The sequence below is a fragment of the Nelumbo nucifera genome, chromosome 5 (assembly GCF_055504915.1).
Source record: "Nelumbo nucifera cultivar China Antique chromosome 5, China Antique-T2T, whole genome shotgun sequence".
Taxonomy (NCBI): Eukaryota; Viridiplantae; Streptophyta; class Magnoliopsida; order Proteales; family Nelumbonaceae; genus Nelumbo; species Nelumbo nucifera.
Genome location: NC_142653.1, coordinates 44,250,233 through 44,271,096, shown reverse-complemented (window position 1 = coordinate 44,271,096; position 20,864 = coordinate 44,250,233). Strand labels below are relative to the sequence as shown.

The 20,864-nt window shown below is 39.6% G+C and overlaps 1 protein-coding gene across 1 annotated transcript; it reads right to left on the bottom strand.

Moving 5' to 3' along the window:
* Positions 1 to 19,524: 19,524 nt before the first annotated feature.
* LOC148791498 (uncharacterized) lies at positions 19,525 to 19,872 on the bottom strand. Its single transcript, XM_088888197.1, has one exon. It carries the CDS (start codon positions 19,870 to 19,872, stop codon positions 19,525 to 19,527), a length of 348 nt encoding a protein of 115 aa, XP_088744323.1.
* Between the last annotated feature and the right edge of the window lie 992 nt (positions 19,873 to 20,864).

The window sequence follows — 20,864 nt, the reverse complement described above, 5'->3', positions numbered from 1 at the left end:
ACATGTGCCCTACTGGAATGTTTGATTTTGATGGGAAGGCTTTTATCATTCCTGATGGCCCGGAAAGAGATGGATTCATCACCATCTTGAGGCTGCAGGTAACACACATGGAGGCCTTCAAGAGATTCTTTTACCAAGACTTCCAACACATGAACAATAAACCTTGTAGGTTATAGGAGAGTAGAGCTGGTCTTCTAGATTATGGATTGTGTTGTGTTATGTTTTCAAAAATGGGCTTCTCTCCAAAATAGTGATGCCAATTGCCATCGTTGATCCTTTAGCGTGTTTTGTTTGTAGTGCAATTTCACTTTCACTTGTGTAAAAGCATGGGAATACAATTAGTTGAATGCAAATTCTAATTTATTCGTGTTTAGCATTTACCTTTTTTTTTTGTCTTGTAGTACAAATGAAGTAATACAAAATATGGAAAGCAATGTAAAGTAAAACCCAATGCAAAATTGAACTTGAATATGGACTCTTCCTCATTTGCACTCACATTCATTTCTACTAGTGAAAAAAACGTCCTAATTTTCATTGTACTGCCCCTAATTGACATGATATTTTCATTTTGATTAATGAAAATATAGGAATTTTCTAGATAGAGAAAAACCATGCAAAGTAGGGCCTAAAAGGGCTACTCATTGTGTTCATCTCTCTACTTTGTAATATTGATGGGTATAGGGATATTTATGGACAAATTAGTATGGTTTTTGTTCAATTCAAACCAGCTTAGAAGCAGATTCAACCCAAATATGACCGAACTGGATTAAATAAAGAGGTAAAGTCAACCCGTCCCATTTATAGTAAACCTATACTCAACCGAACCTATATAAACATAAATATTTCAATGTTGTAATGCCAATATGTCAAGATTAGGATCAACACTAACCCAAAATTCATTAAGAATGGCAACGGGGTGGGGTGCGACTGGGTTTTGCATGCCCCATTTCCAACGTGTACCCCAATCGGGCTATAGAAATCTCAACCCCATCTCCATGGAGATCAAGAATCCCCAAATTTGCATGCCAGCCCTGGTCGTACTTGCAGATTTTTTTTTTACAAAACCTAGCAAGAATTATAACATAATATAATATTTATTAAAGACACACTCTTAGTTGGGACTAGTTTGAGGCGGGGTGGATAAATACCATTCCTACTTTTTCCCTGGTCACCAAAATTTTGGGTTTCCCTGAAAGTCACCATGAAACTGACCAATAGTATAAAACTTGCTCAGTCTTGATTGGGGCAGGGTGGGCTGGAGCCCTATGGGGATGGATTAAATTGCCATCTAGAGGTGTAAATTGGGTCGTGTTGTACTTGCTATCTCTTAGATACTTTAGAGGTCTAACCTGAAATGAGCCTAGGCCGTGTTGTAGGATGGGTCAATCCATGAGAGGTATATTTTCTTAAAAGATAAAGATTTGAAAAAGTAATGAAAATTTTAATAGACAAAAAGTGAAAGAAAATCTTAAAATTTTATTTTATATGAATTTTAATGTATACAATTTTTCATATATGAAATAATGAAATGAAATTAAAAATTACAATACAATTAGTATATATATGTCGAACTAGGCCAAACAGGGTCACGGGCTCGTGCCAACATGGCTTGCATTATTGTGTCGTGTTGTACTAATCCGTGGGCTTGAAAACTCAAGCTCGACAAGACCCACCTGCTATCGTGCCAGGCCATGGGTGATATGACCCAATTTAATTTATAGCTTTATTGCAATCTCTAAAACTCATTCAAGGCAAACCTATCACTAACCGGTAGGATTGAGTCAATGGGGTTTACCACTTAACCCCACACAAGGTTCAAAGTATCATTATGTATCGGCCCGTATCGGTCAATACGTATCGTTCCGGGACTCTATCGTTACGCCCCTACAGTGGGTGTATCGGGGGTCTGATTGGTTTAGGGGATGGAGGGGTCCTAGACTGGCTCCCCTGAACCAGTTTTGAAAAAAATAATAAAAAATAAGTAAAAAAACAAGTATCAAAATGTCCGATACGCCCCTACCGGCATATCGGGCGTGTCGATATTTTGAACCTTGACCCCACCCACTAACATCCCTAGATGATGCAAGTGTCAGCCTAGAAGACTTGGAGTTTATCAAGGTGCCATTTGAAGTCTTTTTTGAAAGACGATGTGAGCTTTTGAATTAAGATCTTAGCAGCTTGAAGAACATTTGGTTAAGGCTCATCTTTCCACACGAAGACATGATAAAAAATGTTGAAAAACTCTATTTAGAGCATCTCAAAAATAATCTAAAATGGGTTTCACACATTTTTTTTATGACGACATCTTTTAGTGACTAAATCTTTTCCTAAACAAATGGAAAAAAGACCAAAATAAGAATTATTAGGCTTTTAAATTGCTAGCAGCCCGCATGAAAAGACGTACTAAATAGAGCCCAAATTAACCCTTTAACATTTTTTAAACAAAATTGAAACCTTTGAATGATTTATGTATTAATGGGTCTAGCTTGAATGGAAAGATTTTTTTTTAAACAAGTTCCTATCTACTACCACCAATACGTTTTCAATATGCATCAACTGGCATCACATTGGGAGTTGGGAGATGCTCCCAATATACATTGGGAATTGGAAGTTGGGACATTTTTGGGAGCATTTATGGGTAATAGATCCCTGCCCGAGAAACGTGTAGGGAAGAATCCAAAGTACTGACCCAAGAAGAGCCTTTTTCCTCGAGATGTTAAGAATCCAAACTGATCCAAATTACAAAATGATGTTGGCATGAATTTCTGATAGGCAATTTTGATTAACCATAAATTAAATAAGTCTTATCATTTGCTTCTTCATTCCAAAGTTTCATAGAAAATTAGTATGAACTATGAAGGATAAAAAGATTACTGTTACTACTATGGCGAGGATTTATCATAATCTCATTAGGGGAAAGCCGGGAGCTGGGCCGAGCTTTAAAACGATCAATGTATATGAAAGAGTGGTTCTTGTTGTTTTGAGTTGCCAAGGTTGTTGGTGGAGCACCAAATAAATTATCAAAGAAAAAGGTGATTAACCAGTGAATTGCACACGCTTTCGACAATAATTACTCACAAAAAACAGCTTTTAGAGGAAGCCTACAAGTATCACTTGATCTTTGCTCCAACTTCCAAGAAAACCAAAGCAATCTTGTCATTTTTTTTCTTGCTAGGAGAGAATCAGAGAATAAAGAAAGAAGTATATTGAAGTACTGATTACTTCCCTTAGCTACGTGTCTTCTATTGCATCAAATACCATGCTCCCCTACCCCTGTGGTTCTTGGATTTCAAGTTTTAATTAGAATGTAGCTTTCTTTATTATAATGAAGAATACTTGGGGATAAAATAATTCTAACCCAGTTTGGTCTGCTCTCTCTCTCTCTCAGTAAAGACCTGAGAGAGATGGGTTTTCCTGGGGTAGTCCCTATTATACAAATTTGAACAACCAATGGTTTATGAGGTCATATGGCCTGAGGCCCTTAGCTTGGATTAGCCACACATTCAATCAGGTAATTAATTAATCACCTATATATATATATATATATATATTTGTATCTTTTGGCAGGTTATTTTGACATTCTTTTGAGGTGGAATGACTGAAATTTTATGAGTTTGACAGGAAAAGAAGAAAAGTGGGAGTTATAAGTTATTACACGAGAGTGCATGTTCAATTAGGTTACTTTTGGTTGGAAGGATATAGTAGGGAAAGGTAGAAAAACTTATACAAGATTTATAAAATTCTTTTTTTCTTTCCCTTCCTTTCCCTATTTTTTCCTTCAAACCAAACACTAATGCATTAGGGTATAAAGTTAGAGATGACTGACTTTCCAAGGTTCGAATTTTATAACCACACACAACTATATAAAAAAGATCATCCATGACTCAGCTGTGCCAGAAGTAGATGCTATAGGTACTGCATGTCTCAAACTAGAGGGCCACTCTGGCCTGCTATCACCTTCGGGGAGGGCTAGGGCTTCTGTATTTGGCTCCGATGCTCTATAAGAATCACTATTTCAAGCACAAATTCTGAGCATAAAATGGTTTGTTTTTGAAAATAAATTTTTTAGCTTCAAATAATCAGATCTTGGAATGATTATTGGGCTCCGGAAAGAATTTAGTTCCAATCAATTTCATAAATTCAAACTTAGTTGATATAGATCAAATCATTGCCTGGTTCGGCAAGTATAACTGAAATTAAAAATAATTCATATAAATATGGATCATCACAACAGGGCCAAGGCATCGGTAGGACCTGATAAGCTTTCTTATTGGGCCCCAAAATTTCTCACGCGATGAACATTACATCTCAGGCTCAGTTTTGGGAAGAGTGCATGCAAAGATGTAAACTGTAACTACGGGATTTAGAAAATACGTAAGTAAATTTTCGCGCTGTATATACTTTGAACCTTCTCCAAGATTCACATTCAAAATGAGAACAATCAATTAGGGGTGTCAATGGATCGGTTTTGGGTTTATCAAAATTCATTTGGGCGGATTAGACGGACAGGATGGACCAATATAACATATTGGATTGGACCTAGTCCGTCCATAATGAATTTATATTAGATTGAGCTAATATCTGGTCCATTAATAGAAGATTAAAACATAGGTGTCAATGGACCAGGTTTGAGTTGAAACCAATCTAAATTAATAGGAATTTGAACAGAATGGACGATCTCTGGACTGGTCCAAAATGGTCCATAATATTCATTGGACTGGATTGGACCAGGTCCATTTGTAAAGAACTCACATTGGATTGGACCGGATTGGACCAAATTCAGTCCAATTGACACCCCTACCATCAACCATGTAGAAGGTTTGCTGAAGTTCAAGTTGCTGTTTGAAATAAACGAATATGCCATTTTTCTAAAGATTTGATTATGTGCATTTTGGCAGCACCCATGCTGAATGGTGTTAGAAGCCGAGCTGGAGAATTCTTGCTGGAAGGTGGCTTGGATGTCGAGCTGTTTAGGCAGAGCTAGGAGGTTGTTCGGGTATCGAGCTAGGTAGATAGACAAGTTGTGTTGTTCTCTAGAGAGACCTACAAGAAAACAATGTCAGAGTGCCCGGGTTGCTTTTACCCAGCCTGGGCATTTTGATGCTTAAGTTAATATTGAATTGTGCGAGTTGAATGCTAGTATGCTAGTAAGTTTCTGAGCAATAAATCGTACCTCTCCTTTGTGAGGTTGGATGTGAGGCCTATATATAGGTGTTGTTTGACGTGGGCTTCACGCATCGCATCCTAGATCTCCGGGAGGTCGTGCCTAACCGGCTTGAAGTCCTCAGAGGTAGTCGTGCACATAGATCAGTCTCCGCACCTTGTTCGGTTTCCTCCAAACATTCGGTGCAGGGGCCAACTTCCAAGAAACCCAGGAGTGACGGGATATGCATGCAGAATTGATCAGAGAGCGTGTCTTGCAGGTCGCCACCTAGACCTCAATCAAGTTGGCAAGCCCTTGAAGGAGGTCGCTCCTCATTTCAATTCACTTCGGCTGGTGATGAGGTGCTACTTGCCACCCTAAGTTGTTGATGAGGTCGCCAACTAGGATTCCCCCAGGACAACGATGGAGCCAGGTCACCAAGTCAACGATGGAGACATGTCGCTAGGTTGGCAATAGGGGCAGGTCACCAAGCCGGTGGCAGATGCAAGTTGCTAGGTCGGACTCCATCACTTCTTTGGCTAAGGCAAGTCATTGCATAGGTGGTGTTTGAGTGTCATCCAACTGTTCTGAGATGGCATGTGTCATGTTGTCATTGGAGGGCCAAATCTGCCCTCATCAATTGCCCCCCACTCCCGAGCTGGGGTCAACTCAGTGAAGGGAGCAAATTGTTCCTTTGGCCCGGAGTGACTAGTTTGATGAGTTCGTAGCCGTAGGCATCTATCCAGTTTGCTCCCCAGGTTGGATGAGTCTAAGTGTTGAACACAATCTTATGCAGGACCTCACCGTCTTGATTAGTGGGGCACAGGAGCGAACTTATCTGCTTGAGGAGAGGTGGAGCAGATACCCCGAGGACCTCTACCTTACTAGGGATGCAATCGTTAAAGGGTTATGCAATCCGGCCAAGTACCTCAAGAGTGAAGTTTCCCATGTCGTCCTCAAGAGGGGCTTCCAACTGCATGACTATCTTGTCAGGTTCCTCCACTTAGGTAGACTTCAACAGAATGTCCCTCGAGCCGATTCTCAAAAGAGTAGCCGACAAGGATGATGCAGAGCTTGAAACCGAGGTGGAGGTTGACTGTGAAGAAATCGACCAAATTTGCATGTGGGCCTGCCATGGTGCTAAAAGCCAACTAGTCTTCTCTTCCTCTGTTTCTCTTTCCTTTTTTAGGGTCGGTGGTGAGATGCCAACGTCCTTTGAGATCCATTTAAGCTTGCTGTCGAGTTAGATAAACAAGGGGCCAACCTACTTAGATCGGTCTACCTGTCATCGTTGTGTCTTTGAAGTTGTTTAGAGGGTGCCTTAGCTAAAAGGTGGTTTGGCTTTCTCTTATAACTCAATTTGACTAGGTCGCCAAAGTGGATGGTCGTTTTGTAGTATCTTTAAATGTGACTACTTCTATGCCATCATGTGGGATTGGCTTCCCCAGGTGGATGCTTGCGAGACCAAGGCGTACATGTGCTGCACCTGCTCCTGGAATTGCTGGCCGCCACTCCTACTGGAGCCATGGGGGGCTCACTTTGAAGGGGTGGCTCTATTATCTACGGGTCGCCTAGTCTCATAGGAATCGTGAAGGGTTCAACCTATGAGGCCGGTTCCACATTCAGTTCGCTTCCAACTCTCACGGGAACCATATAGAGCTCGATCAGTAGTGAGGCTTCGTAGTTCGGGTTGGGAGACAATGTGGGCTAGATCGCTGAAGCACGCCTGGGCTAGTCGTTCATATTCTGCCCCCTTGTGATGGCTTCATCAATATGTATGTTGCTATCAGAGTTGGACAGTAGGTTGGTTTTGTCAATACGTATGTTGCTGTCGACATTGGACGGTAGGTCAGTGCCATGGCTACATTGCATCAGCCCCTTGGTGATGCTGGTCATCTACTCCTATGAGAAGCCATAAGGAGCTCAACTTGTGGGGGTGGCTCTACTAATTGTAGGTAACCGACTCGCACGGGAGCCTTTGAAGGCTCAACCTACAAGGGCGACCACACAATTTGTTGGTTGCCAACTCCTGGGGAAGCCATGAAGGGATCGACCTATAGAGGTGACCTTACGAACAGAGTTGACGAGGTTCATCCGGGCTGAAATGAGGTCGGCAAAGCTGCTTAATTTGTTGGCCATCAACTCCTGTGGGAACCACGAAGGGCTCGACTTGGGGGGCGGCCTCACTCCGAGGTGCCTATCGCTAGACTGCTGGTTATTGAAGTTGTTCTACTACTGATTATTCTACGGTGGTATGAGTACACCAAATTTCTCCTCCCATGCCCACATCTGGAGATTCATGCTTCAGCTCATAAAACTGCCGCGCTTCAATCCCGATAGGAACCGCTGATGGCTCTACCGCAGAGAGAGGGGCGTTCACATGAGGTAGCAGTGTGTTTATCTAAGGTAATGGGAGTGCTGGGTTTAGCACGGTTGCTACTCCAGTTCAATGCTAGGGGCACTGAATTTACCTAATTGTCACAGAGGGGTTCTCAGGTTCATTATGGATGCTCTTGCCCCCTCCCCCCCCCCCCCCCCCCCAAGTAATTGATACTTCGTTGTTGATGTTGGTGCTGCTCAAAAATGCCATTGAGTTGATAAAGACAAAAAGTAGAAAGTGAGAACTTAATAAGATTGAAGGTAAGAACTTAGCTTCTTAGCTTTTTGTTGCATTTCCCACAGACAATGCCAATTGATGATGTACATTTTGGCAGCACCCATGCTGAATGGTTTTAGACGCCAAGCTGGAGAATTCCTGTTGGAAGGTGGCTTGGATGTTGAGTTGTCTAGGCAGAGCTAGGAAGTTGTTCAGGTGTTGAGCTAAGTAGATAGATGAGCTGGGTTGTTCTCTAGAGAGACTTGCAAGAAATCAATGTCAGAGTGCCCAGGTTGCTTTTACCTAGCGTGGGTGCTCCGATGCTTAAGTTAGTATTGAGTTGTGCGAGCTGAAGGCTAGTATTATGAGGTTGGAGGTGAGACCTATGTATAGGCGTTGTTTGACGTGGTCACCGCGTCCGAGATCCCCGTGAGATTGTGCCTAACCGGTAAAGTCCTCGAAGGTATCCGTGCACGTAGACCAGTCTCCGTGCCTAGTTCGGTTTCCTCCAGGACATTCAGTGTGGGGCCAACTTTCGAGAAACCTAGGAGTGACAGGATGTGCATGCAGAATTGGTCGGAGAGCACGTCTTGCAGGTTGCTACCTGGACCTCAATCAGGTCGGCAAGCCCTCGAAGGAGGTCACTTCTCATGTCAAGGTCACTTCAGCTGATGACGAGGTGCCACAGGTCGGCCCTAAACGAGGTGCTACTAGCCGCCCTAAGTTATGGATGAGGTCGCCAGATAGGTTTCCCCTAGGTCGGCGATGGAGACAAGTTGCTAGGTCGGTGATGGTAGAGGCAAGTCACCATGGTCGGCAGTAGATGCAAATTACCATGTCGAACTCTATCACTTTGACTAAGGCAAATCATCACATAAGTGGTATATGGGTGTTATCCAACTGTTATGAGATGCAATATATCATGTTGTCACAAAAGGGCCAAATCTCTCATCAAAATTCATTGAAAGCTTTCTCTCCATGAACCTTTCTTTATTGTCTTTTCTTTTCAAGCTATAGATTATCAACAATCTAGTAGTGATCGATTAGAGTTACCGTGCTAGGTCATTTTGACTTCGTATATAATTAATCCTCGATGGAAGCTGAGCCAAAAGCTATTTGGACTCAATGATGTATGGGGGCAATGATCAAGATGTGCGTGAATGCTACGAGTGCGAATTTCCACCTTTGGTTCATAGGAAGCGTGCACCTCCAATGAAAAATGAACACACCATCTTAGTAAGTTAACAGGAATTTAACGGGGCTGCTAAGTTAATAATGGTCTAACTGGTTGAACCAGTGACTAAAAGACAAAAAAAACAATAAGATCCAATAATACTTTCCTCTCTCATTCGAACTCCCCTCTCACTGTCTCTCAAGTCTCAACATATTGTAATTAGACCACTGGCCACTACAACAATCAACGTTCAGCGTGAGGCATCAACCGACGAATACATATTGGCGATAAATTCTTCTTCTTCTCTTTCTCCTCCACCCTCTTCTTCTTCCCCTTTTCGTATTCTTTTTCTGATTTTTATCGACAACAATCCTCTGAAAACTTAAGGCTGTGTCCTAGAACCCCAACACTCTCTGCCTGATCCGACGGCAAGGAATCAACCGCAACCAGTTGCTGTGGGAGTAAAGTAAGCCTAATCTTCAAAATTAAGATCATTAAAGTAGGCTGAGCTTTGACATTTGAGGAATAGAAAAGGAAAGCATGAATAAAGCGGAATTGCTACTTGTGGTATTAGGAGAGAAAATCCTTCTAGGGAAAGTTAAAATAAATTAGTTAAACTTCATTTCTAGTAGCTTTAAAGAATTCCCCATTCATTGCTAAGTACATTTAGATTTCCAAGAGCATTTAAACACTTGAAATTATGGACTGAATAATCCAAGAAGCAATCGGTTGTGGCACAATTTCATGAAGTTTGGATTACAGTCGATCTGATCCCGACACACAGAATTTGGTAGGAGAAGATTACCTGAAAGTTTGAATACTATAGCAGAAAACATTGATCTCACGATGCATGAAATCAGCTAATATGTCGGTGGCAATCCAAGAGTGAGTGTTCCCATTGATTTTGGCAATCCTCTTCGTTGTTTTCCGATATTTCTTTTTCTACCTACATATCCTGTACTTCCATTCCGTCTGTGACAGGAAGAAAAGAAGAAAATGATGATTTTATCGCCGGTCACCGATCACCAGTCTCCCAATTTGGTTGCTGTAGTTTAATGCTGAAAGACGGTGAAAGGGGAATTCGAATGAAGAAGGTTATCATTTTTCACTTTTTGTCTTTTAGTGGCTTGTTGGACGCAATTCCATTAAATTACTGTTAACTTAATAAGGTGGCGTGCTCATTTTTCATTTGCAAGTGCACGCTTCCTGTGAACCCGAGGATCCACAGAATTCGAGATCTGAATGTTACAAACGGCTGGTAAAATTAAAAGGTATGTAAGCCATGCAATCAGATATTGACACCTGGCCTTAGGGTTTAAGTTCTTAAATGTGGGTCCCATTTGTTGAGGTCGGTCCCCTGTTCAATTTGATTCATGACCTCACCTTATGTTGCATGGTACATTAAAAAGAGTTCCGTTTGAAGGCTATCAATATGTCCTTTTGGTTTCAAATCGTTCATGGCTTCTATCAACAGGTGAGGTTTGGTTTTGATTCGAATCTGGCGCAAAGATGCGCTAGACAATATATACATCAACCTCAACCAGAACCAAATACAATACCTAATTAAAGCTGAACCAACCATGACTCGATGGGATTGGGTCAGTGCAGGTTTAGCACTTAACCCGACCCAGTGACATTCCTATCCATGATACTAACTCTTTACCGTGCACCCACAAGAAAAACATCTTTGAAACTAACTCTTTTCAATCTCTGCAAGAAGTTTTCTCCATTAGAGTGACTTCCATATCGAAATAAAATACCAACAACAATATAGGCCAAGGACCACATTCGGGTTATCATAGCCCTAGGAGGTTAGCCCATTAATTGCTCAATTGATTGACCATTGATCTCACCTAATCCCACCAAAGGGTAAAGGGCATTTTTTACTGTACTACTTAGCGATAATGCACTATATACTACTATTGCCTTGAGAGTATTTGGACCCCATCAGATGAATGATTACAGCTTCTTTTTTTCTCTGTCCCTGACAAAGTCACGCTCTTGATTTTATTATAGCTGGCCCTAAATTGACAAGTCTCAATCTCTTCCTAGTTTGGTTCTACGCACTGATGGTTTTAGGTAAGCTGTATAGTCTTCTTAGGTAAGTTATGAGTTATCCTTGGTATTAATGTAGCATATATCATGGTCTAAACCACTGTTTTCAAAATCGGATCTATTCTGATGGTTGGATCGGAAAATCAGGAACCGGTTTTGTTTTCCTCTAAAATCGTATTTTCCCCCAAAACTGTTGATTTTGGTCAGTAAACAGTTGAGCCAGCCGGTTAATCATTCGAACTGTTTAAACGGTTTTGACTGTTTTCCAATTTTTTAAATTTTTTATTTTTTTTGTCAAAACGGGCCGACCGTTCGAGTTGAACAGCCGGACCATTCGAACCGATAACTAGACCCCTGACCGATTCGGTCACCAATTCGTTTTTAAAAACCATGGTCTAAACATCTATTAGACCAATATGTAAGAAGTAGGGTTTTATTTGTTTATTTCTTTGTTAGTTTATTTTGTTTATTTGTTTATTTCTTTTTGTCTCCCAATAGCAAAGGATGCAATAGTGTATTTGTTAATTATTCTTTCAAATGGAGGTCCTTATATAGGGTGTCAATTGGACTAGATTTGGTCCAATTCAATCATGTCCCATGTGACTCCATTACAAATGGACCAACTTCAATCCAATCCAATAAATATTTTGGATCATTTTAAATCAATCAAATTTAATGCTTGGACTGTCCAATCTTTTTGTCCTTTTGGACCATTAGGAAGTTTAAGATGAAAAAGAAGACGATGTGGCAATTCATGATAAAAAAAATTCTGGTAACGAAGTGAATTTAGAAGCAACTGAGGTTGTTAATGTAGCACCTCTGTAAAGAATCAAGCACTTTTTTTTTTTAAATTGAAAGCATTTGCACAGCATAGTTACTTGATTGAGAAGTTTACAAGATAAATGAGGTCTTTTTCCTCTGCACTACTCGCTCACCAAAGTCATATCGGGAATCAAATGTTCTCAAATTCTTTTGGGAAGCCTCTCCCTTTGTGGGGTTTATACAAACAGATAAATGAGGAATTTTCAAGAGGAATTCATCATTTATTGGGACCCAAAACCCTACAATCTCATCCCGTAAATACCCACCAAAGATCAAACCCATTTCGCCTTACATCAGGGCACCAACCCAGACTCAATTCAGACTAGCCCATACCTGAGATTATACTGAAAAGGTCATGCTGGTATCTGTACCTGCGGTTGCACCTATGGGTTCATCTGAATTTGTCAAGGTTGACCTTAGGCTTTAGTGGAGTCCATGTATAGATATGCTTAAAGAAGCTGTGGTGCTCTATAATTTAATGGGTTTCAGTTCAGATTATCATTGGACTACTTTTCTTTTTCGTTGCTCACCTCCTATCTGGACTCTGGAGAGTGGAGACTGCTTGGTAACAACAGTCTTACTAGTTGTGCTATTCATTTCTCTAATCTTCTTTTAATAGCCCTAGTTGGTTCAATCAACATTGCACTTAAATCGAGGCATGAAGGTATAAAGACTGAGATATTCCAATTCAACGGAAAACATGAGGCAGGAAAGGAATGAGGGCTCAGGTCTTCATGCTTGTATGTACTAACGTTTTAAAAAATGACCCGGAAATAGAACCGTTCTAGCTATTGGTTTTCGGGCCAATGGTTTAATTGTTTGGTTCGAATGGATGGCCTGTTTTAATAAATAAATTAAAAAAAAGGTCAAAAATCATTGAACAGGTCGAGGGTCGACCACCCAGATCAACAGATTGTTGACTTTTTCAATAATTTTTGACCAAAACCTAGGTTTTAGGTAAATGAAACCGGTTGTCTAAACGATTTACAGGCCAAATGGACCAACCATCCAAGTCAACGACAATTCAAAAACCTTGATATGTACGTACTGTGGAACACTTAACTCTAGCTAAAATAGCACGAGATCAAAAACCTTGATATGTATGTACTGTAAACTCTACATTGAAAATATCTCCCTATTTATATGTTTTATTTTTATGGAAAGATATTCCCAATGCAAGATTGCAAAAGGCTGTTGGAATGGTGTGGGCATAGATTTGCAAAGCTGATCTCCTAGTAAGCTAAATGTCTATTCAATTCTAGCCCATTGCTGCCCACGAATATATTCTATTGCTTTTCATGACCATAATTAGGAGGCAGAAGGCCGGTCTAAGGAAAAGGGGTTGTGCATTTTAGCCCTCAAATTCGATTAATGACCTTTACAGTCTATTGTGGTCTATTACGCCTTATACAACTGATTGATTTGATGAAAGGGGGAGGGGTTTTTAAAAAAATGAAACAGCTCTAGGATGAGAGAGAGAGTTAAGATATTATATCAATAAATAGTTAAATATTGATAGACTTGGCAGTGTCAACTGACTGGGTTTGGGTTGGACCAGTTCGAATCAAAACCAATTTAAATGGGCCGGATGGTCCAATAAAACATTGAATTAGACCAGTCCAGACTTAATGATTCAAAGCATTTATTGAATTGGATTGGTCCTGATCCCTATATAATGGATTTATATTGAACTGGGTCAGGTTGAACTAATATCTGGTCCATTAACTTCTGATAAGAGTGAGGGTGTCAATAGACCAGGTTTGGATTAGATGCAATCTTAATTAAAATCAATTTGAACAGGTTGGGTGATCCAATAAGACATTAAATTGGATTGGATGGGTCTAATCCAAAATATTTAATGGATTGGACTGGACTGATCCATCTGTTATGAACTCATATTGGGCCAGATCGGATTGACCAATATCCTGTCCATTTACAGTCCTAGATAGATTGAAATTGACTGGATGGATACTTACTACATAATCGGTAAATCTACTGAAAACAAACAATAAAAATCTGAACCAATATATATATATATACCTAATGGGTGAAATCCATTTTTTTGGATGAGTTAAGAGGGTGGGTTGTATGATATTTTGAATTTGCCACCCCCTACATACGATATGGATTATTACATGGAAGGAATATATATATATATATATATATATATATATATATATTCTTCACATGTAGATTTGCACGGGAAATTGCTAGGACTAGAAGGATTGCTCTTCTGGTTTTGTCTACTTGAGCTCAACCAAAAGCCTTATTCCAGTGTTTATGGGCCTTCACTATTGCTCTAATTTGTTGGATTTGCATGTCGTCACCTATTTTTCAAAGGCCCAAACCCATTCTTTTAACAAATGGCGAGAGAGTAGTGGAGAACCCAGCTGGTGCAGCCCACCATACCACAGCACTAAAGAGAAAACGATTACAGATCTCCTATAAATCCATGTCCAAGGTTAAAGGCTTAGGAAGGGTTGCTATCAGGTAGGGTCCACTAGTAATATCAAAAGCTCAGTTTGGAAGGAGTATAAATATAAATATGTAGAGTGCGAAACCTAATATTTTGTATTATTTTGTATATATTTGTATTTGTATTCCTTCTAAACTGAGTCAATTCAATTTAGAAAGAATATAAATATAAATATATACAGTGCAAGTATATATAAAATAATACAAAATACAAGGTTTTGCATTCTATAAATTTATATTTGTACTTTTTTTAAACCGAACCAAAGGGAAAAAAAAGCAAACAAATTCATCAAAACGTTTGGCTTTTAATGATAAAGTATGGAAAGGCTATGGTGAAGTTTCTAGAAACATAATTACATTTAAGGTTCAAAAAAATTTCAGAAACTGATAACATTTGGTCCATAAGGCCATTAAACTTCCAATCCAATACCTTCCCTTTGAGTTTGGACTTTGGATGGACTGTATTGCCGCTTTAGCATCAGAAAATAAAAAACAGCTCCTCATCTTTTATCTAGAGCAAAAACCAAACTTTTATATATCACCATCAATTCTACACAAAAAAAGGTCCATCTACAATTTCCATTAAACCACCTACAACCATAAAACATTCCTTAATGGTATTTGGTATTTGGTAATTGTTGCTTAATTCAGAGCCTTCTCGATTTGGAAAGGGTATAGGCTCAGTTTGGAAAGAGTACAAATAGAAATTTGCAGTGTAAAATCTTGTATTTTATATTTTTTTTGTATATATTTGTATTTGTACTCTTTCCGAACTGAGCTATAAATACAAATACCTAGAGTGCAAATACATGTAAAATACAAAATTTTGTACTCTACATATTTGTATTTGTACTCCTTTTAAACTGAGCCTTAGTTTGAGAGGAATACAAACATATACAGTGCAAATACATCTTTAAAAATATAAAATGCAAGTCTTTGCACCGTAGATATGTGTATTTACACTCCTTTCAAACTTGGGAAGAGTATAAATACAAATATGTACAATACAATACTTGTATTTATTTGCATTGTAGATATTTATATTTATATTTATACCCTTTCCTAACTGAAACTAAAGAATAATTGCAAGGATCATCGTTCAAAAGAATGATAATTCTCTGCCCTTCAATGGAGCAAATTGCCCACATATATACAAATACATCAAGAATAAAAATTATCAACTTCCTAAAACTCTAACTTCCTAAAAGTCCATATGCACAAAATATTTCTAAATATCTTACAATATCTCTATTACTCCCTCTCAAGTTGGAGCATGTAGGTCACGTATGCCCAACTTGCGAAGAAGAAAATCAAACTGTCGTCGGCCAAGTGCCTTTGTCAAAATGTCTGCTAACTGATTATAAGTCCATACATGAGCAGTCTCAATAGTCCGGTCTTGCAAGGCATCACGAACAAAGTGACAATCAACCTCTATATGTTTGGTGTGCTCACGAAACACCGGATTAGCTACAATATAAATAGCGAAACGACTATCACAATGCAATTTCATAGGTCTGGGATGTTCCACCCCAAGGTCACGTAGAACACTCTTCAACCACTTCAGTTCACACGTCGTGACAGCTAGGGACCTATAATCTGCTTTTGTAGATGAACGTGAGACGGTATGTTGCTTTTTGGTTTTCCAGGAAATAGGAGACTGTCCAAACATCACAAAGTATGCAGTCAAAGAGCGTCGTGTCAAAGGACAACTAGCCCAGTCAGAGTCACAATAAGCATACAGTCTGAGATCACTGTTGGTGCTCAAAATGATACCCTGGCCCGGATTCCCTTTGAGGTGTCGGACCACCCGTAGAGCTGCATCCCAATGTTCTTGTCATGGTTGTTGCATAAATTGAGCCAATATATGCACAGAATAGCAAAGCTCTAGCCGTGTTATAGTAAGATAGATTAATCTCCCGACTAGACATCTATATTTTTCTGGGTCATCAACCAACTTCCCGTTGGCCAGTGCGAGTCGATGATTTTGTTCCATGGGCAGATGAGCCGGTTTAGCTCCTAGCAATCCTGTTTCTGAAATAATATCTAGTGCATACTTTCGTTGATAGAGATAGATGCCCTCATCTCCTTTGGCAACTTCAATGGCAAGAAAATACTTCAGCATCCCAAGGTCCTTCATGTGAAAGCACTGATCAGATACTGCTTGAATTGATGTATCATCTCTCCATTGTTTCCTCCCACAACAAGATCGTCCACATACACCAAAACACATAGTGTAGCTCCGTCCTTATGGTAGGTGAATAAAGAATAATCTGAGTATGATAGAGTAAATCCATACGTCTACAAGGTCGTGCCCAATTTGGCAACCCAGTTTCTGGGTGCCTGTTGTAATCCGTATAAAGATTTGCAAAAGTGACATACCTTTCCTGAATGTGTAGATGAGAAACCGGGCGGCAATTGCATGTACACCTCTTCTGCCAAGTCACCATGCAAAAAAGAATTATGCACATCTATCTGATGAAGCTCCCACTTTCGTGCTGCCGCTATAGCCAAAAACAATCGAATAGTCACCATCTTTGCCACTGGAGCGAAAGTCTCATTATAATCTATCCCAACCTTCTGATTGTTCCCTAAAATCACCAATCTAGCCTTGTGTCTTTCGATCATTCCATCTGAGTTATACTTGGTCTTGTACACCCATTTACACCCGACCGTTTGCTTCCCGGGGGGCAATGATTCAAGAGTGCAGGTGCCATTACGCTCAAGGGCTTCAATTTCCTCTTTCATTGCTTGTCTCCAATGTGGCTCACGAATTGCTTCTGAAAAATATGTGGGATCTTTCCCTGCAGTTATAACTGCCAAGAACTGTCTTTGTCTCAAAGAAAAATTAGTACAAGTCACATAACGTGTAATAGGATAAGACACACCTGAGGAGTGGCATGATGTGGCATGATCAGCGAGGGGGTCGTTGATGCATTGCGCCGTGTGGCATACATAGTCCTTCAGCTTCTCAGGAGGACGCCTTTCCTTACATCCTCGGCCAAGGTTTTCACCTTCACTGTTACTTTCCAAGTTCACGTCACCCTCTCTCTGTTCATTAAGAACCTCACCACTCCCCCTTGCTTTCGGAGTCAAGTGTTCTTCAGGAGTTGGTTCATCATTCAAAGTATCTGCACTATCCAGCTTATGATCATCAAAGCATTGCACATCATCATTACAAATAGATGGTTGCTCGGTCACACCGGTGCTGAGTGATTCAGAGAAGCAATCTTATAAGGAAAAATATGTTCAGAGAAATACAACATCATGAGATACAAAGAACTCATTTGTATCTAAGTCATAGAGTCTCCATCCTTTCTTGCCGAAAGGGTACCCAACAAATATGCACCTTCGATTTCGAGAACCAAACTTGTCTTTGTCACGCCTTTGATAATGAACATAACATAAACATCCAAAAACACGAATATGTTTGTAAGTTGGTTCCTTCCCAAACAACAATTCACAAGGACTCTTTCCATCAAGTAAAGGACTTGGAGTATGGTTAATCAAATATCTTGTAGTCAATACACATTCACCCAAAAAACTCATTGGTAAATTTGCCTGAAAACGCAAAGCGCGTGCAACATTCAGAATATGGTGATGCTTGCGTTCCACCCTGCCATTTTGCTGAGGTGTCTCAACACATGATGTTTGGTGAATAATGCCATGAATATCACAATAATTACTCAAGGCTACAAATTCCGACCCATTATCACTCCTTATTACCCGAACCTTACTGTCAAATTTGGTTATTACCATGATACAAAATTTCACAATGTTAGCACTAACTTCACTCTTTTCTGCCATCAAATAAATTCACATTGCCCGTGAGTAATCATCAACGATGGTCAAAAAGTATATAGCACCACATGAAGTAGGAGTACGGTATGGTCCCCAAACATCGCAATGAATCAAGGCAAAAGGTGCAGAAGCTTTATTATGGCTCAAAGGAAACACATTACAGGTTTGTTTAGCTCTTAAACAAATATCACATAACTCACTGTGTGTTTCTTGACTAGTAATTTTATTTTTAATAGTAGGAAGTAGACTAACAACTCGTTTTGAGGGGTGTCCCATTCGCCTGTGCCACAGTTCATATGAGTCCATCTTTGCCAGCCTGCATGCACCAGTCCTTGCCACACAACGCCAAAGATAGACCCCATCACGCTTCTCACCCACACCAATCACTATCCTCGAAGTGGGGTTTTGCATTACACATAGTTTGTCAGAAAACGTGACTGTACATTTTAATTCATCAATAAATTGAGACACAAATATCAAATTGCAACTCAAGTTGGGAACATATAAAACATGTTTTAAGATCAATCCTTTCCCAAGCTGCACTTCTCCTTCTTGCAACGCCATCATATTCTTTCCATCAGGAAATCCAACGGCACAAAGAGGGATTTCATGCATATTCTTCAATAGCTCCAAATTCCCGGTCATATTGTGAGAGCATCCCGAATCTATCAACCAAATTTTCTTACCCATCAATTTCTCTGAAGTGGATTCCTTGTGTGAATTGATCATCACCATTAGCGTTGCCCACTGTTCATCATTAAGTCCGGGAAAACCAGCTTTATCGCTGGTCCGAACAGCCGCAACAGTGGTATTGACGCCGCAGCTTCCTTGTGTCTGGACAGCATTGGCAGCCGTTGTACTAGACCCTCCTCGACCCCTTCCAGTTTTCGTGCCTCAACCTCCTCGTCCCCCACGACCACTAGAGTGACCTCCTTTGTTTGCAAACCACTAATCTGGGTAGCCTACAAGCTAAAAATATTCGAGCACCTCATGTCCAGTCTTTCCACAGCGAGAGCACATCTTCTCATCCTTGTTCGTAGCTTTGGTTCTATTTCCAGTTTGGATAGCAAATCCCACAGCCTCTTCTCGTTCTTCACGTGCTCGAGCCACCGTTTTGTGCCGTTCCTCTTGCACAATTATTGCATATATTCGATTCAATGAAGGTAAAAGATCTATACTTAAAATATTTGACCTAACAGTGTCATAAACTGCACCGTCAAGGCCCATGAGAAATTGATGAATTTTCTCCTTTTCCCGCTCCAACGCTAGCTCGGCTGCCGCTCCACACTTGCATCCACTACAATGGCATTGTGGGTTCTTCACATACCTAGCCAACTCCTCCCACATGGTCTTCATCTTCCCATAATATGTAGATACGGTCATGCCTTCTTGTTTGCAATTGGCCAAGTCACTCTTTAATTGGTGAATTCGCAGATCATTCCCAATAATATGTAGATACGGTCATTGTGGGTTCTTCACATACCTAGCCAACTCCTCCCACATGGTCTCCCAAAGTTCCTTTGCTATCTCCACATAGGAGATCGTAGACTGGTGTCTAGGTTCTATGGTATTGAATATCCATGCTACCAACATGGAATTCACACTATACCAATCTTCTAATTCGCTAGAATCATCACCAAGTTTCGTCACATTACCTTCAAGAAAAACCAATTTCTTCTTTGCACGGAATGCGTTCTTAATGGCTTTGGCCCATTCATCATAGTTATCGCCTTTCAAGACGATAGGTGTCACGACCAAGCCGGGGTTGTCCTGTGAACCAAGATAGTAAGGAGATTTCGAATCAGCCATAGTGTAAGTATGACTCTGATACCATAAAGAATATTGGAGCAAACTGCCCATATATATACAAATACATCAAGAATAAAAATAGCAAGAATAAAAATTAGTAAGACTAAAAATTAGCAACTTCCTAAAACTCTAACTTCCTAAAAGTCCATATGCACAAAATCTTTTTAAATATCTTACAATATCTCTATTAGAAACTAAAATACAGAAATGATTTGAGACTAGAAAATTTTTTCTTTGTTGATAAATCATGTAAAACATCTAGCTATTGGTATTTTAACTTGTAAAAAATCAAGAAAAATATCAACAAAGAAAAAATTTGTAACGCTTCTAGATATCTAAATTAGGGATGGTAATTTTTAGGTACCCGACTTCCCTTATCCAATGGGGTTGGGGACGGGGATTGTTTTGGTGAATGGGGAATATTATTATATATAATATTATTTATATTATATATATGTATATCAAAATATATTTAAAATATTATTTATATTTTAATTAATTTATTTATTTTAAAAAAATATAGTTAAAAAATTTTGTCCCTATCGGGGTCAGGAATGGAGGGCAACTTTTATCCTCAACGGAGATTGGTATCTGGTGCCATTCCAAATCCAAATGGTGGAAGATTGAAAAAAAAAACAAAAAAAGATAGAAAATAAATGCATAATAGTTAGTTAGGTTGTGTTTGGTTGCCATGCAAATTTATTTGCACTCATACAAATGCATGGGAGTGCAAATGTAAAAAATGCAAATTATTGTTTAATTTGGTTTTGGATTTTACTTTATTCTGCTTTTTATGTCTTAATTTATTTTATTTATACCACAATCAAACAAAATAATTTAAAATTTGAAACAAAAATGAGTCAGGAAACAAGCAATAGCTAAGAGAGATGTTAGTCGATCATTTCTGCTTTCTTTAGGCATTTTTGTCATAAGAAAATATGGATGGGGACATTCTTCGTAGCGGTGTGGACAGCTCTCAACTCGGCTCGGGT

Excerpts from the sequence above, each read along its gene's own strand:
- LOC148791498 (XM_088888197.1), bottom strand. The coding sequence starts at position 19,872 with ATGGCTGATTCGAAATCTCCTTACTATCTTGGTTCACAGGACAACCCC.